Below are 18,135 nucleotides of genomic sequence, written 5' to 3'. Positions count from 1 at the left end.
CGGGCTCTAGCCTCTGATTGTTGGCTGGTGGATCACGCAAATGAATTTCTTACCTCAGTGCAAACAATTCCTAATGGGATTCTCCCTCCTTTTCCTCCCTCTTGCAGGTGTTGACGGAGAATGGCTTTGGCACGATCACCACTGAGATCCGCGAGGCTCCAGAGTTCTATTACGCGGAAGAATATCACCAGCAGTACCTGAGCAAGCACCCTAATGGCTACTGCGGACTTGGAGGCACTGGGGTTTCCTGCCCCATCGGCGTCTAAAAGAGATCTTTCCTCCTGCGACCACCTCAGCACCTTAAAGCAAGATGTCGGACGCAAAGGGACATGCTCTGAATCTTTCCTACCATTTGGCTGCAGTCTTTGGGGTGCTCTCCCCACGAGTGAATGCCGTGAAATCAAAGGCACCTGCTTGCAAGGAAAGGCTGAGAGCTGAGCTATACATTTAGCAGAGCCACATGCCTGGAGTCCTTGTTGGACTCCACCACTTCAGGATGCAGACGGGGAAAATCACTTTTGTTTCATGCTCCTCCATATAAGTAAAAACGAATTCACAGCATAAAGAAAATCAGCTCATCGGATGCCTCAACTGGTGTACTGCCATAGCCTGGAATATTAATTTTCTACGCACAAAGTGTTTGGGTTTTTTAAAAAAAGAAAGGGGAGCATTTAAAAACACACTCCCCCGTTCTACACTCTGAAGTGGTGCAGTCCAGGAAGGCCTGTAATGTGTATTTTTGCGGAATCTACATGGCTCGGAATCCCAACACAACCACCTAGGTGGGCGTAGTCTCTGCAGTGGAACCCAGGGATGGACTGGGTGTTTCACGCTGTGTACCAACATTAGCCCTGGAATCTGAAGGGGGTGTGGAAGGCAAGGCTGTGTGTTCCCATGCAGGAGAGAGAAGAGATAGAAAAACAAGATGATGGGAGTGAAAGCCTTTTGAGAAGCAGGCAACAGAGAAAGAGCAAAATATCTGCACACCCCTCTAGCTTCTTTGCTCATACTTGCAAAGCCCCCGTTCGGTTGTTCAAGCCCCATTCACGGGGTTAGAATGTTTTGCAGGGTTGGCGGGGATATTCTGGTTGCCCCCACCTTCTGTTGTTTCCCTGTCACCCAACCTCCACCATCCTCCATGCACCAGGGCTGAAGGTTTGAAGCGAGCAAGCTCTGCAGACTCCCCCCCCCCCCACAGGATTTAGAAGCCAGTCTTGTAGAGTTCTGTATCACCAGCATGACACCCCAGCGTGAGGAAAGCAGTCTTCACATCTCCCAACGCCAATTCATGCAGCGGTTTAGGGGCGATAATGTGACGAGAGAGGGTGGGGATGACAAGAATGGCCCTTCTTCTCCCACGATGGAATCCTAATGGTGTGAATTCGTTTTGAAACTGGTGCCAGAGCTCACTTATATCAATCTGTGTTCAGCTAATGCCTTAATTCTGTGGGTTCAGGCAGCCACCGATCTTTTATGTGTGCTCTTGCAGAAGTTAATTCTGTCGGAAGGCATTTCGGGAGGGGAGCTACGTGGGCACAACTGAGATGCTTTTGTAGCTGTGGCATATAAAAGCTTCTGCTGTCCTCTCGGGGCGGGGAATTTGCTGGAAATAAGTGTGAAAATTGAGAGCTTGGACTGTGGGGAAGTCTCTTGACTGAAGGAGGAGCCGCAAGGTTTGATTTCCGTAGCATCAGATGTGCAGTTTTATAAGATCCTCGGCCCATGGGTACCCTTCTGTTACTGCCCCAGATGTCTATGGCATGCAGTTCCCACCCCTATCCCCCCAAAAAGGACTCCTGTGATTCTCTCCCCAGTCCTTCACTCAGTTGTAAAGAATGCAGTTGTTTCTTATTTGCGAGAGCAGCTACGACATGGGGAAAGCTGAAGAAACCTGGCTTCTCTTGACCCAGGGGGTGGTCTGGATCGGCAAGGAGACTGTATCAAATGTAATGCAATAAAGAGCGACAGGTTGCTAAGGAAAAAAGATGTCTTTTTTCTGTGCTGTTATCTCGAGTCCACGTACCCAAGCCTTGGAGCTGCTTTTTGGCTCTATACAGCAAGGCTGCCGACCTGAGCTTGGAGATTCAGCTACATTTACAACTCTCCTCTGTAAAGCTACAGATCAGGTCCCTCCATAACTGAGGTTCTGCTGAGATGCCCACCGCTGGAACGCCAACCATCTAATCAAGCCTTGCACCACCGTTCTGCCCGCTTCCATCTGCTCTGCCATGGCAAACAAATGTGGGTTGGATCGTTTTGATGGCCACATGCTCAAAGCCACAGACCCATGACCACTTCAGGGCATTCTCCTTCTGCCCTGCAGTTGGGTGGTGGGAATGGGTCACGTGGCGTAGGCGCCAACTCCCCGGGGCACCCACGAAATTCCCCATGGAGGGGTCGGGCACCCCCTTTGGTGCCAAGGCCATGCACGCTGTATGGCACCCATGGTCGTGGGGCCAAAGTGGCTCGGTGGTGAGCAACATTCCCCACCACCACCCATCCTTTTCAATGTTTGTCCTTGGTTAGGGTCTAACATGTGATTCTGCCCTCCTTCCCGAGCTGCCCCCCTCATCCTTAGAAGGCATGGTTCCTATAGTAACAGAGCGCATTGTGTGGAAGCGTTATACCTCCGAATTGTTCTGTTGTTCACCGTCAAGGAACCTGGCCCTATCTAATTTCCCAGGCGCAGGGGTGAAAAGGGGAATAGAGCATAATAGCGCTGCAGCTGATTCTTTACTCATGGCTGCCTTCACCTCTTTGGTTAGTATTGGCCGGGCGGCGGGAGAGTGTTATTTTTCTCCCGCTGCTGGGTGAGGGCCTCTGGCACGGGAAGGCCCATTTCCAAGGAGCAGTAAGAAATTGCAGCCTTGAAGCCGCCGTGCTTTTTGCACAAAGAGATTGGATTTATTAGCAAATCGGATACCACGGGCCTTGAGCTCAGCAACGGCCTGGAGCCGTTTTTATCGTTCTGGAAAACAAATGCCCCCCTTCAGCTGTTTGGGGCTATGTGCATTGCTATGCTGGGCTGCCGCCATTTGGAAAGAGGTTTCGCTCGGTCTCTTATGTTCGTAAGTGCTGCGCATGGATGCAAGACACACCTGCCCATTATCTCCATGGTTTTTTTAGGCATTTCGGCAACCCACCACATAAAAGGTTCCTGGTTATTTGTAACCTGGATTACGACACTGCGACCTGACATAGCTAGAGGAGCTGCCATATTGGGCCCCATCTGCCCTATACATTGAAAGCAGATTTTTAACCCAAAATGCGTACAAAAAAACCTCACAGAGCAGATGCATTTGTCACTAGATTCCTGGTGAGTGTTTTTTTACATTAATATAATTTAATTTCTAAAATAGCAGGGGTGGGGATTATGCTACCTGGTGTGAAGTTTCTGGGTAGTACATACCCGGAGACTGGTGGTTATGTGTGTGTGTGTGTGTGTGTGCGCGCACGCGCGCGCACACACACACACACACACACACACACGAAGCTCATTTGAAAAGCCACCTTCCCTTTTCTTCCTTGGGATTGCCAAAACTTGACATTGGCTCCCTTGTGACGGTTCCTCCTTCCAGTATTCAGATGTCCCCTGGGGAATTTAACAGAGGCTAGACATCCGCAGGTTGCCGGCCTTCCAACTCACCGCCAGACCCAGCATTCCATTATGACATCACCACAAGGGAACAGGCTGGTGGGTGACATCACATGGGGACTGGCAATGTGGGAGGAGCTGTGAGTGATGTCACTTCTAGGCAAACAGATTGCTTATGTCCCGTACAATGAGGAATGATGGGATTGCTTCTTGTAGCTTCTGGTCTGAACATGAAGACAGAGGGCCTCTTTAGAACGAGGCTGAAATGCTACAGCGCCTTCTCCTGTTGCTAGCATCCTTCATGAGAATCTCCTATACAGGTAGACGGATTCTGTTTCCGCGGTACTTGGTTTATTCCTGGTAGCTAGGCGGCAAAAAGCCCTCAGTCTTGGTGCTGTCCACAGGAACCAGGGGGGGAAGAAAACAGGTTTGAAACACAAGTCATCGTCCTGCAAGGCCCATGGCCAAGACACACGCTTCCAGCCAAGCCCGGCCTCACTTTCCCTAGTCTGCCATATGGGCATAAATCTTTCAGGGAATGAAATAATTCTGCTATCTCTTGACAGAGCTACAGGCCTTGCCCCCTGTGCATTGTGGCCTGTGGCCTGAATTCAAAGCCATCTCAGGATCAGGAGCAACGACTGCCTCCGAGATACTTCCCTGGCAGGCCAGCATCCAATCAAATGAGCTGCATTTCTGTGGAGGTGTGATTCTGAGCAGTTGGTGGGTCCTGTCTGCAGCTCACTGCTACACGGAGGAACTGTGAGTACTGAGGATTCCCTTTAAGTAGATAGCAAGTTGTCTTTAAAAAAAAAAAAAATTCCCTGTGTTATTTTAATGGATGAATTAAGAGTATGATCCATAAATAACCTTTGTCCCTGAGGAAGCTCACACTCCAAACACTCTTTGGAGCAATCTTCAAATAATAATGCTATATATTAATCGCGAAGGCCTCCTTTGAGTATGGATCCTAAGCACCATCCATACACAACAGGGAGGGATCAGCAGGCTCATGTTCAAATACATATATAATGAAAATTTAAGAATGTCGTCATGCTGCAGTTCACCTGGCTGCAGACAGGTGGTGCTATGAACTACAGCGTGATGGCAAGCTTGGGTCGCAGAGCTGTTAGGCCATTATAACAGGTAAGGAGGAGGGAACTGGAGATGAGAACAAGGGAAGGAGGCAGGAAGGCGGGTAGCTGGTGGCCCAGGTGAGTGAGCAGGCAGGCAGCCCACCCAGGTGAGCAAGCATTCCAGGCAAGCTGTAGAAGTTTGACATGGCCTGTGGGGAAGGGGTGGTTTTGACAAGGTGCAAAGAGACACTCAGAGGGGGAAGAGGAAGGAAACAGATGAGAGAATGGAAGACAGAGAGACAAGTCAGCCAGGCGGCACATGGACCAGGTGAGTAGGTGGGCATCCCAGACAGGCGAGTGGGTGGCCCAGGGGTGCTTTGGGAAGGAGTAAGAGGAGCAGCTGTGCAGCTGTGTGTGTGTGTGTGTGTGTTTTAATACAGTTGTATCTTGGAAGTTGAACGGAATCGGTTCCAGAAGTCCGTTCGACTTCCAAAACGTTCAGAAACCAAAGCGCGACTTCCGATTGGCTGCTCACCAAAACGTTCGGAAACCGAAACACTCACTTCCGGGTTTCAATCATTCGGGAGCCGGTTTGTTCTGGAGCTAAGACATTTGAGATCCAAGGTACGACTGTGCTAGAAAAAAGAATACTCAAGGAGAGGGAGGTCAAATGGCTTAATGCTTAATGACTACTAAGCATGCCCATTGGACAGCGCTGCCCAACTGTTGGGTGGGTGGAATGGAAAACTGGGCAAAGAAGGAATGGAATGGAGTGTACTGAAAAAAGGGCAGAGCTGGCTTTCAGGAAACCTGTACAAGAATGTTTCCCACGGCAATGTTTTGCTGCATGTTCAACTTTCTGAGTACCAGCCTGAGGCTTTGCCTCTCATTTGCTTTGCTTCGTTTTGGGAATGGTGGGGGGTTGGGGGGAGAGCGCATAGATCCCAGCACACAAATGTTGCCCCACAAGCCTTCCCCACCCTTTCTAAGCTGTTTTATGCTAATTCAAGTCAATGGTTCATTGGGACACAGCCCTGGGGTTCATTGTTTGATCTTTGTTGATGCTCTGCCTCTGTTTCCTTTGTCCCCAAGTCCTTCAGATCTCCATGTGGTGGTTGCTTTGAATGGGCATGAATTGGAGAGAATGAAGTTGGACAGGGTGCTCATCCACGAGGAGTTTGACTGTACAAACCTGAACAACGACGTTGCTTTGCTCCTGCTGGCCTCCCCAGTAGAGTTCGGTGAAGAGAGGACTCCCATTTGCCTGCCCTTGCTGCAGGACCTTGGAGCGTGGCAAGACTGTTGGGCTGCAACTTGGAGATCCGCCACACCTGGTATTGCATTTTCTAGTCCAGGGCTCAGTCAAAAATACTCCCCTGAGTTTGCCACACACACATACACTCGCAGATGTGTGAATGTGCAGGTATCCATTGGCTCAGTCTGCACTTCAAGGTGAAACTATCAAATCCACAGTTTTCGAAACCACATGCGAACCCAAACGCAGCTGTCCCCTTTGAAATTCGCATTTGAATTTTGCAGTGCAGTTCTCCAGCCAAGTATCGTGCACAAAATTCATATGCTCGTGTAACGTGTACATGAAAACTCAAGTACTGGTGTAAAATAATACAGAAAAACACATTATGTTAGGGAGAGTTGCTTTGTAAAAATGTGTGCGTGTGACAAAATTGCATAGAAACAAGAAATTTGTACTAAGGGGCTGATTAATTCTCGTGAGAACTTTAAAGGGTTTTCCTCCCCAAGCTGATAGGAAGATACAGATAACCGAACTTAAGGTTTAGAGAGATTTTAGGAATGAAAAACGGAGAGAAACCAAAACTGTTGGACTCTGAGCTTGATTGCAGCAGCTGGACTGGTGACTGGGAGTGGCTGCCGAGACCACATAACACCAGTCTTGAAAATCCTACATTGGCTCCCAGGATGTTTCCAAGCACAATTCAAAGTGTTGGTGCTGACCTTTAAAGCCCTCGGTCCAGTATATCTGAAGGAGCGTCTCCACCCCCATCGTTCTGCCCGGACACTGAGGTCCAGCTCCAAGGGCCTTCTGGCAGTTCCCTCATTGCGAGAAGCAAAGCTACAGGGAACCAGGCAGAGGGCCTTCTCGGTGGTGGCACTTGCCCTGTGGAACGTCCTCCCATCAGATGTCAAAGAGAACAACTACCAGACTTTTAGAAGACACCTGAAGGCAGTCCTGTTTAGGGAAGCTTTTAATGTTTGATGCATTACTGTATTTTAATGTTTTGTTGGAAGCTGCCCAGAGTGGCTGGGGAAGCCCTGCCAGGTGGCGGGGTATAAATAATAAATTATTATTGTTATTATTGAACTGGGAACTCAGTGGCTTGTGACAGAGACCTCTCCACGAGAGCTCACTGGGAGGAACCAGCACAAAATGATCTAGAGCAAGTGGAAACACCAGCCTTTGTAGCTGGCAGGCTATAGTTTTGGCCTCTGAATTGCCCAGATCTTTTGCCCTTGCCCTTGCCCTGGCCAGCAGGCCATGCCACCAGCATCCAAGGCCCCTCTTGGGCTTTGAGAAACACAGCCTCTCCTTTTCTCAATTCCAGAGCAGCACAAGTCTCCGCACTGCACAGAGTGGCGAGGCCTAAACGAAGCCCCCGCCGTCCCATTCACCCCTCTCTCCTCCTCCTGTCATTTCTGAATGGCGCTGCCTCCCCCTCTTTCCTCTGTGCCTGCAGGCAATGAGAACACACCGACCAGAGTGCTAAAGAAAACGGAAATGTCTCTGGTCGGCGGGGAGACCTGTTCCAAGAGCGTACAGGGGCTGACAGAGGGCATGCTGTGCGCCGTCTCTGACGAAGGAGGGAAGGAGACCTGCAAGGTATAATGAACCGGGCCCTGTACTGCTGTGCCGCAGGCTGGGGAGGCAGGATGGATGCGGTAATGATCTTCGATCTCTTCCCCGGGCTTCCTGGGGGCTGCTAATGTTTCTCTGCACAGCCTCCGGAGAGATGGGGAAGACTTATTTTAGCAAGCTTACAAGTAGAGGAAGTCCTGGTCACCTACAGGGATATACAAGCTGCGTTCTCCAGTCTTGTTCTGAGTTCCAAAAAGGGGAAGAGAGATGTCTTCATGTTCCTTTATCCCTCCTTTTGATTATGTTTGTTCCTCGCCCTCCCTTTTCTCCTTCCCTCTCGTTAAGAGTTTGGGTGTAATCCCTCCCTTTCCATGGAGGCGCAGATTGCAGCTATAACAAAGGCGGCATTTTTTCATCTCCACCAAGCTAAGCAGTTGGCTCCTTACTTCTCTCGCCGTGACCTAGCCACTGTGATCCACGCGACGGACTGGATTATTGTAACTCGCTCTACGTGGGGCTGCTCTTCAGACTGACCCAGAAACTCCAGCGGGTGCAGAATGCCACAGCGAGGCTCCTTACGGGGTCCTTGCCGCGGGATCACATTCACCCGGTGCTATACCAGCTGCACTGGCTCCCGGTGGAGTACAGGGTCAGGTTTAAGGTGCTGGTTTTGACCTTTAAAGCCCTATACGGCCTAGGACCCTCGTACCTAAGGGACCGTCTCACCTGGTATGTCCTACTGAGGACCTTACGGTCTTCAAACAAAAACATCTTGGCAATCCCGGGCCACAGAGAGGTTAGGCTGGCCTCAGCCAGAGCCAGGGCTTTTTCAGCCGTGGCCCCGATCTGGTGGAAAGCTCTGTCACAAGAGACTAGGGCTCTGCGGGACTTGACATCTTTCCGCAGGGCCTGCAAGACAGAGCTGTTCCACCAGGCCTTTGGTCAAGGCACAGTCTGACCCCCTCCTTTGGCAATCCTCACGGAACTCTATCCCAATGGTTGCCATTAATCTGATTTGAACTGATTTTATAATGAACTGATTTTAGAATGTTGTATCATTTTACTGTTGTTAGCCGCTCTGAGCCCGGCTTCGGCTGGGGAGGGTGGGATATAAATATTTTATTATTATTATTATTTTTTATTATTGTTCCCTCCTCTCCTTCCCCCTCCTAATTTTCTTGTCCTGCTTTTCTGCCTCCACTGTTACACACTGTGTGTTCGGAGGAGTGAGCTTGTGGCTGGAGGTGGAAACTCTTTAGGAAGAGATGCATATTCTTTACTCAAGAGGAGGGTTGAAACCAGGGCTCCCCCCCCCAAGCCCGAACTCAACAGAACTTAGTTCCAGCACCTCTCAGGTGGGCGCCATTGCCATTATAGGAGAACGAGGGAGGTGTTTTTGGTGAATTCCAGCCCCTCTTTTTCTGGAAAAATAGCACTGGTTGAAACTGTATGGAAAATGCAGAAGGGAAAGGGAACAAGGGAGGGTGAGGAATTAATGTGGGGAATTTATAAACCACGTTATTACTATTTATTATCTATGGTGCGCCTTCACGTGTCGGGGGCTTTGAGGCTGTGAGAGCAGAGGACTCTTGCCTTGAGGGGCACCCAATGTTCAACACAGTGTAGATAACGAAAGAAAAGGCATGAATGGAGATTGGGGTAAATGGAGAAGAATGTGCCTTTGTTTTGGTTGTATCCATTGAAGCTTTTAGTAACAAAAAAAACCCTAAAGTGTCTGAGTTATCCGATAAAACTGAAAATCCACAATTCACGTTAGGGCCATTCCATGATTAGACCAACCCAATTGTCACTAAACTTTGGAGAAGCTTTTGATGCTTAAAGTCATTTGATGTGTAGTCATTGAACACCTAGGCTGATGATGGATTGTGGAAAACTCCCAACATTTGCGCACTATTTTCTGGTGTTTTGGCTGCCCATCAAATGGCTTTTGTGTGAATTTTGGGGCTTGTGGAGAGGAAAGTTTGCCTATGGACCTTGAGAGATTTGGGATACCTAACAGGTGTGTAACAACCCCTCACTGCGAATAATAGTGCAAAGATGGCAGCTTCCTTTCTGCTTCTCCAGAAAGTAGGGCCCGAAAACAGTGCTTTCGAATTGCAGGAATGAAGATTCCAACTAAACCTTAGGAATAACTTTCTGGCAGTAGGAGCTGTTCATCAGTGCAATAGGTGACCTTGAAGGTTTGTAAACAAGAGTTTGGGTAGTCATCTGCGAAGGATTCATTCATTGCAATTCCTACATTGCGGGGGTTGGACTAGATGAACCATGGGGTCCCTTCCGACGCCACAATTCTATGAGGATGTTGACCTCTTTCTCTTGTGTCCTTCCGACCTCTCCCAGGATGACAGTGGGGCTCCTTTGGTTTGCACTTCGGGAGAAGAGAGGAGATGGTTTGCGGTTGGACTAGGCAGTCAGGGTGAGGCCTGTGAAGGAAAGGGCAGCCCCGCTGTCTACACTCTGGTTTTCAGCTACCTCAACTGGATAGAAGAGGTAACGGCCGAGGAAGGGAAACCATTTATCCCCGAAGGAGTGGACGTTGTTGTAGCCGATTCTGAAATCCCTCCTCCCGGTTTGGCTGAGATAGAAGAGGTGATGGCTGAGGAAGAAAATCCATCAATCCCGGAAGGGGTGGACGTTGTCATAACTCATCCCGAAATCCCCGTTCCTGGTTTGGCTGGCTCTCCCTTCCTTTCCGCCCCCTGTGCCATTGCTTCTGTTCTGATGTCGATGCTTTTCCGTTTATTGTAATAAAATCCGCTTTGCAAACGCCCTCTCTCTGTGTTGCATGAGTTCTCGCTCGCTTTCTTCATGCGTAAAATAAATAAAGCTCCGAAAACGAAACCCGAGGGCCATCAAATGAACATGCTTCCTGCACGTTCCCCCAGGGCTGACTTCTCGGGGATTTTTGCAAGTAGTGGCACGTTTTGCAATACGGAGGGACATCTTGTGGTTACACTGCACACTGCAGCCAGAGAGAGGCTGCGCTGCAACAGAATTTGCTGTGTACATACATCAACTGCTGCTGTAGGCCACAGGCCACCTCTGGCCCACCCCTGGCAATCCAGAATTTGCCTCTGGCCCTCCTCTCTCAGACCTGCACCACCAGATATGCTACTCCGGGTCAGGATGCTACAGGAGTGTGTGTGTCCCCTTTTGACAGATGGGCAGCATCACTCACCTGTCAATCACCTGATCTCAATCTCCATGACATCATGATGGGAGGGGTCATCCACAACATCTGGAAGGAAGCCGGTTGCAGAAGGATCGTTTGCATCACTGATAGTGCTGTTATTAATGGGTTTTGCCTCTCTGTATGCTCGCAAATCTGCAGTAAGAGCAATTGTTTGCAAAGAGGCTGCTGAGAAGTTCTCAGTGGGAGATGGGAATCATTCCTTGCACCTTTATCTTTTCATTCCCTGCCTTGTGGAAAGTTTCCCCCTCTTCCTGCCACTTTCCTCACCCTTTGTGTGTGTGTGTGTGTGTGTGTGTGTGTGTCTTTTTTTTAAGGCTGTTTACTGGCTGTGGGGGAGAGAAACTTTCTTTATCTCTGTGCAGCTCCTGGCATGTATTAGGCATTCAAATCAATAGTACTGACCATTTATTTCTTAGATAAAACAGAAATGCTTACCCAAAAAAATACACCAAGGCAGCATTCAGCATGCAAAATTACAATGAGGTAGATAAAAACATCACCAAAGATTAAGATTAACGTTTTTGTTTAACCTATTCTGCATTCCACATATTGGTAATTACTGTGATATTTTCTTTTCCAAATATGTAGAAGTGTTCGTTAAACCTCAACAAGTGTAATCTTTCTCCATGTCTGCTCTGATACTGCTTTTCTTTTGGTATCTTCTCTCATCCCTTTCTTTTTTTCTTTCTGTAATTTTATTCCTTCCCTTGTAATTTTAAAACTACAACAATTACATTTAAAAATCAGTACAAAAAAATAATAAATACTAGTTCTTGTCGTTGTTTTAAAAAATCACTTTGCAAATGCATGCACTGCCACACAGTTTTAAAGGTAAAGGGAATCCTGACCATTAGGTCCAGTCGCGGACAACTCTGGGGTTGCAGCGCTCATCTCGCTTTATTGACCGAGGGAGCCGGCATACAGTCATGTGGCCAGCATGACTAAGCCGCTTCTGGCGAACCAGAGCAGCGAACGGAAACGCTGTTTACCTTCCTGCTGGAGTGGTACCTATTTATCTACTTGCACTTTGACATGCTTTCAAACTGCTAGGTTGGCAGGAGCAGGGACCGAGCAACGGGAGCTCACCCCGTCGCGGGGATTTGAACCGCCGACCTTCTGATCAGCAAGTCCTAGGCTCTGTGGTTTAACCCACAGCGCCACCCACGTCCCTCGCCACACAGTTTTAGGGGATGTCTAAAAGAAAGCATGGATTATTCCTGCTGGGCCTCCACCTGCAGGGAGTGCCACAGAGCAAGACCTTCCATGCTAAAGGATTGGTCCCAAGTAAAGGCCGACTGAACCTCAGGGGTTTGGGGAACCACCAGACGTGCCCCACCCAAGGATCTCAGGGATCGAGCAGTAGTATAAGGAATCAAGTGGACCCCAAAGTGCGCTGGGCCCAAGTTGGTTAGGGCTTTGTAGATAAACACAAAAACCTTGAGCCTGGCCAGGTAGCAAATTGGCAATTGGTGCAGCAATCTCAGTAGCTGACTACCCTGTTGCCAGTAGCCGCCTCCTGTGAGCAGTCTGGCCGCTGCATTTTGCAGTAGCTGCTGCTGCCTGACCAAATGCAATAGCACGTTGCAGTAATCCGTGATGTGACGAAGCCAGAGTTATTTGGTGGGGCGATCACACAGGGTCCCCGGACGTTTCACCGTCTATTGATCCCTGTGCCACCACTTTATTTCTCGCTGCCACCACCCAGGCCCTACCTGGTAAAATACTGAGTCCAGTCAGGGTTAAGTTGGAACATAAACTTCTGTTTATTTATTGCAGTTTAACAAGCGTGTGGTTTCATAAACGGTATCGGTCAATTACAATCATGGGGTGCCTATCCAGACCTATAACTTCCGCTACCTGCTCTCACTCACTAAACCACCTCTCAGATATTTACTTGTCTTCCTAGCTCCTAACTGTTCCTGACTCAGCTTATTTCGCTACACTCACTCAACCTACCCACAGACTCTATCCCAATTCACTCCCACTCCAACCAACCACCCAACTCCCAACAAACTCCCCCCTTTGCCCCTCCCAGAGCTGGTTTTATAGTCCCTCTGACTCCATCCCCTGGCTTCTGATTGCGTAACCTGTTTAACTATTTCACCTCCAGCACTCTCATATGTTAACGTCACACTTGGCCCCACCCATCATTGGTTAAGAGCAGTGGACTCGCAATCTGGGGAACCGGGTTCGCTTCCCTGCTCCTCCACATGCAGCTGCTGGGTGACCTTGGGCCAGTCACACTTCTCTGAAGTCTCTCAGCCCCACTCACCTCACAGAGTGTTTGTTGTGGGGGAGGAAGGGAAAGGAGAATGTGAGCCGCTTTGAGACTCCTTAGGGTAGTGATAAAGCGGGATATCAAGTCCAAACTCTTCTTCTTCTTCTTCTTCTTCTTCTTCTTCTTCTCTTGCGCCACCTACTGTCTCGGCGTCCTGCCATCTGCCCTAAGAGTCCCAGGGGGTTCCAGCCATCACTGCTGAGACCTGAACGCAGTTGGGAGACCAGAGTGTTGCTGGGCTTGATGAGGACTTTGGAAAGGACCATAGCTCAGTGTCCGAGCTTCTTCCCATGTTCCTGTCTCTCTGTGTGTTTATTCCCTCCCTTGTCATTCCCCTTTGCTTGATGTGCCTAGGGCCTGCCAATCAGAAGGTCAGCGGTTTGAATCCCCGCGACGCGGTGATCTCCCGTTGCTCTGCCCCAGCTCCTGCCAACCTAGCAGTTCAAAAGCATGTCAAAGTGCAAATAGATAAATAGGTACCACTCCAGCAGGAAGGTAAACTGCATTTCTGTGCACTGCTCTGGTTCGCCAGAAGTTGCTTTGTCATGCTGGCCACATGATCCGGAAGCTGTACGCCGGCTCCCTCGGCCAATAAACAAGATGAGCACCACAACCCCAGAGTCGTCCGCAACTGGACCTAACGGCCAGGGGTCCTTTTACCATACTTTTCCGTGTATAAGACTAGGGTTTTATTATTTTAAAATTACGTTCAGAATTGTGGGTCGTCTTGTACACAGATACAGTCTCCCCCCATTTTCTCAATTTGGAGTCCCCCCAAATAGGGGGTGTCTTATACATGGGGGCATGTTATACAGAGAAAAATACGGTACTTATCCCCCTCGGATCTTTCAATGGGTGCTGGATTCCTTTTGGCATCAGTGGGGAGCATGGGAGAGGGAGGGCAGGGGGGGTTAGAAGGGGAGCCAAGCAGTTAGCCAAGGCAAATAGTTCCTTGGAAGAGACTGAAGGAGGCTCAACTCAACTCCAGGGGCTGAGTCTCCAGTGCAGACCGCACCGTCTTTTCAAGGAATGGAGTAGTTCCTCATTAAAGCCCCTAGGTGGCAGCATTGCCTTCCCCACCCACTAGGGTCCTTCTGCCTCCTCTGGAATATCTTCTGTTCTGCCAAGCAATGAGAAAACACTCCTGCTCTCGCTTCAAAACTGATGCCGTTTTTTAGGAGCTTTCTGGGCAAACTCTTTTTGGGGAAGGAACAGTGGCGGGGAGGCGAGACTTGGTTTATGAAAGTCTTTCCCTAGCTGGTCGTGCCAGCCCATGCAAGCTCATAAGTGCAAACTGCCCTGTGGGAGTTTGCCAATCTTCCTAGCGCCTGGCATAGCAGTGGGCGATGCCAGGGGACGAGGTTCATTTCTTTGCAAAGCAAGAGAAGACTTTATGCATTTGTTCATAAAGTTATAAAAGTATTTCTGGACTGCTCTCTTGCAAAACCAGGGTCATACCTCAGGTTACAGACGCTTCAGGTTGCTTTTTTTGGGTTACTGACCCGCCGAAACCCGGAAGTACCAGAACGGGTTACTTCCAGGTTTCGGGGGTCAAGCATGCGCAGAAGCGCTAAATTGCTCTTTGCACATGCACAGAAGTGCTGAATCGCAACCTGCGCGTGCGCTGATGCGCCGTTGCAAGTTGCAAACGCTGCGGGTTGCGAATGTGCATCCCACATGGATCACGTTCGCAACCTGAGCGAACACTGTATAAAGGTAAAGGTAAGGTAAGGTAAAGGGATGCGGGTGGCGCTGTGGGTTAAACCACAGATCCCAGGACTTGCCGATCAGAAGGTCGGCTGTTCGAATCCCCGCGACGGGGTGAGCTCCCGTTGCTCGGTCCCTGCTCCTGCCAACCTAGCAGTTCGAAAGCACGTCAAAGTGCAAGTAGATAAATAGGTACCGCTCCGGCGGGAAGGTAAACGGTGTTTCCGTGTGCTGCTCTGGTTCGCCAGAAGTGGCTTAGTCATGCTGGCCACATGACCCGGAAGCTGTACACCGGCTCCCTCGGCCAATAAAGCGAGATGAGCGCCGCAACCCCAGAGTCGGTCACGACTGGACCTAATGGTCAGCGGTCCCTTTACCTTTACCTTTTAAGGTAAGGTAAAGGACGCCTGGGTGGTTAAGTCCAGTCAAAGGCAACTATGGGAGTTGCAGCACTCATCTTGCTTCAGGCCGAGGAAGCCAATGTTTGTCCACAGACAGCTTTCCGGGTCATGTAGCCAGTATGACTGAACTACTACTGGTGCAACAGAACACCATGACAGAAGCCAGAGCACACAGGAAAACTGTTTACCTTCCCTCCAGAGCGGTACCTATTTATCTACTTGCACTGGCATGCTTTCAAACTGCTAGGTTGGCAGAAGCTGGGACAGAGCAACGGGAGCTCACTCCGTCACGGGGATTCGAACTGCCAACCTTCCGATCAGTAAGCCAAAGAGGCTCATTGGTTTAGACCACAGCGCCACCCTTAGCAGACAATATAGAACTATCATCAAAATGACTTAAGCGCTCAAGAACTGCATAGGTTTGTTGGCATTGAAAAGTGTTCAAGGGACTCCTTAAAGTCAAAAGTGAGAGTGCGTGCTGAACCTCTGCTGGAAGACTGCCCCACGGCCTCAAATCAGCTGAATGAGGCAGGAACCATATAAAGAGCTTGCGTGAAAGAGTCCAAAGTATTTCCCCAAGCAGATAACAAATTCATCCTAATATTTTTGCAGGCAGTTTAGGCCAATACACGTGTTTTTGTGATGCAATTTCCCCTAATACAACACCTTTTTGTTTCATTTAGGCATTTTAATGCACACTTTCTCCTTATTTACAAATTTTCGCAAGTGTCCTTGGGCTGCAGAGCTCCATCACAAAATTCAGGGAAGTGCGACTTTTGAAGGAGAGTCGCGTTTCTGTTTGTGCACTGCTTCAGAAACTGAATTGGATCATTTCTCACTAGAGTGCGAACAAAAGTGAATTTATCCACCCCTGCCTTCACATCCCTACTCGGAAATCCACATAAATGGATCTGAGAAGATGGAGGAAGTTCAGTCTTCCTCACCTTTTTTCTTGTTTTGTTTTCGGCAATAATATGAAGGAGAGGAAATAAAAGGGAAAAAAAGTTGTGAATGAACAATAATAACAGAATGCCCTCTCCCTCCCCTTTCACACCTTGCTCTCCATTCAGACTTTTGACAATCAACAAGGTCATTTGATTCATTCAGTTCTTGGAGTAAACAAAGACTCACAATAATAAACCCCCCTTCCCAACCCCTGCTGCCGTTCTGCCTCCCCCCACCGCCTTTTCTCTAAGAATAGATGCCTTCCAGACCCCCCCTTTTACCTTCATCTCCCTCTGCCTCTGAGAATCCGACTCGCTGCCACTTCCTCAGACGGATTTCAGGGCTTCCAAAAAAGGCTCAGCATTTCCTCTTCAGTGTGGGAATCGCACCTTCCCTTGGTAACATCTGCATAGACACCCCGGTCATTCTCATATTTGTTCGTGTTCTCTCTCTAACCTAAGAAGCTGCCTTATATTCAGTAACACCATTGGTTCACCTAGCTCTGTAGCTGTGGTCTAAACCACTGAGCCTTGCCGATCAGAAGGTCGGCGGTTCGAATCCCCGAGACAAGGTGAGCTCCCGTTGCTCTGTCTCAGCTCCTGCCAACCTAGCAGTTCGAAAGCACATCAAAGTGCAAGTAGATAAATAGGTACAGTGGTACCTCAGGTTACATATGCTTCACGTTACATACGCTTCAGGTTACAGACTCCGCTAACCCAGAAAATAGTACCTCGGGTTAAGAACTTTGCTTCAGGATGAGAACAGAAATTGTGCTCCGGCGGCCCAGCAGCAGCAGGAGGCCCCGTTAGCTGAAGTGAACACTGTCCAACCATCTTGTCCTCTGTCGTCCCCTTCTCCTTGTGCCCCTGAACTTTCCCAACATCAGGGTCTTTTCCAGGGAGTCTTCTCATGAGGTGGCCGAAGTCTTGGAGCCTCAGCTTCAGGATCTGTCCTTCCAATGAGCGCACTCAGGGCTGATTTCCTTCAGAATGGATAGGTTTGATCTTCTTGCAATCCATGGGACTCTCAAGAGTCTCCTCCAGCACCATAATTCAAAAGCATCAATTCTTTGGCGATCAGCCTTCTTTATGGTCCAGCTCTCACTTCCATACATCACTACTGAGAAAACCATAGCTTTAACTATACGGACCTTTGTCGGCAAGGTGATGTCTCTGCTTTTTAAGAGGCGTCGGTTCCTGCTCCAGGTGGATCACGTTTGGTCAAAACTCTCCACTATGACCTGTTCATCTTGGGTGTCCTGCTCAGCATAGTTCATAGCTTCTCTGAGTTATTCAAGCCCCTTCGCCACGGTAAGGCAGTGATCCATGAAGAGATTCTATATATATATAGCTCACAATAAATATAATGCACTGAAGAACCTGGAACTCTGAGCATTTCTGCTAAAGCTCCGCGAAGTATTCACAACAGGCTACTAGCCATGACTGTGATGCTTTGCCTCCACTGCTGGTACACTGGGGGGGGGGTACATTGGGGGGAGCTGGTACATTGGTGGAGTGTGTGCCCATGTTCAAATGTTAGGTGTCAATCTTAATTGTCCCAGGAAGACATATCCCCAAAAAGGATGTTACTTTTTTTTCTGTATGCCGCAACAGCTACGAGAATATTGTTAGCGAAGAATTGGAAGAAACAAGATTTACCAACTATTGAAGACTGGCAGATGAAGATGATGGACTACATGGAACTTGCCGAACTGACCGGGAGACTCCAAGACCAGAGAGAAGAGACGGTGGAAGAAGTTTAAGGAATATTTAAAAAAAAAAAAAATATCCTGAAGGTACATTCTTTCACCTTTGGTGGACGTGCCCAAGGATTAAGGCTTTCTGGGAGATGATTTATAATGAAATGAAAAGGGTATTTAAATATACCTTTCTGAAGAAACCAGAGGCATTTCTCCTGGGCATGGTCGGCCAAATGGTGCCAAAGAAGGACAGAACTTTCTTTATGTATGCTACAACAGCAGCAAGAATACTTATTGCAAAGTACTGGAAGACACAAGATCTACCCACTCTGGAAGAATGGCAGGTGAAGGTGATGGACTACATGGAATTGGCGGAAATGACTGGCA

At 48.9% G+C, this 18,135-nt stretch overlaps 2 protein-coding genes across 4 annotated transcripts in view; both read left to right on the top strand.

Annotated features, from left to right (window-relative positions):
• MSRA (methionine sulfoxide reductase A) overlaps positions 1 to 1,984 on the top strand; it is a 221,730-nt gene extending 219,746 nt beyond the window's left edge. For all 3 annotated transcript variants that reach the window (XM_081001184.1, XM_081001185.1, XM_081001186.1), the window contains one exon: positions 108 to 1,984. In XM_081001184.1, the coding sequence (XP_080857310.1) occupies positions 108 to 266 (159 nt within the window). In that variant the 3' untranslated portion in view covers positions 267 to 1,984. The remainder of the gene's footprint in view (positions 1 to 107) is intronic.
• A 1,730-nt stretch (positions 1,985 to 3,714) lies between these two features.
• Positions 3,715 to 10,295, top strand: LOC308474617 (serine protease 55-like). The gene is made up of 5 exons (XM_081001149.1): positions 3,715 to 3,915; positions 4,162 to 4,357; positions 5,764 to 6,005; positions 7,386 to 7,528; positions 9,866 to 10,295. The coding sequence occupies exons 1-5, from the start codon at positions 3,861 to 3,863 to the stop codon at positions 10,271 to 10,273; spliced, it is 1,044 nt and encodes a 347-aa protein (XP_080857275.1). The 5' UTR covers positions 3,715 to 3,860; the 3' UTR covers positions 10,274 to 10,295.
• The last annotated feature ends 7,840 nt before the right edge of the window (positions 10,296 to 18,135 follow it).

Source organism: Podarcis pityusensis (assembly GCF_964106645.2).
Source record: "Podarcis pityusensis genome assembly, chromosome: 3".
NCBI lineage: Eukaryota > Metazoa > Chordata > Lepidosauria > Squamata > Lacertidae > Podarcis > Podarcis pityusensis.
The sequence above is the reverse complement of the archived record's forward strand: the minus strand, read 5'-3'. Positions and strand labels throughout refer to the sequence as shown.

Bases quoted from the DNA above. Each gene is read 5' to 3' on its own strand.
- LOC308474617 (XM_081001149.1), top strand. From the start codon at position 3,861: ATGCTACAGCGCCTTCTCCTGTTGCTAGCATCCTTCATGAGAATCTCC. The intron at 3,916-4,161 runs GTAGACGGATTC...ATCTCTTGACAG, and splicing joins CATGAGAATCTCCTATACAG to AGCTACAGGCCTTGCCCCCT. The intron at 6,006-7,385 runs GTATTGCATTTT...CTGTGCCTGCAG, and splicing joins TTGGAGATCCGCCACACCTG to GCAATGAGAACACACCGACC.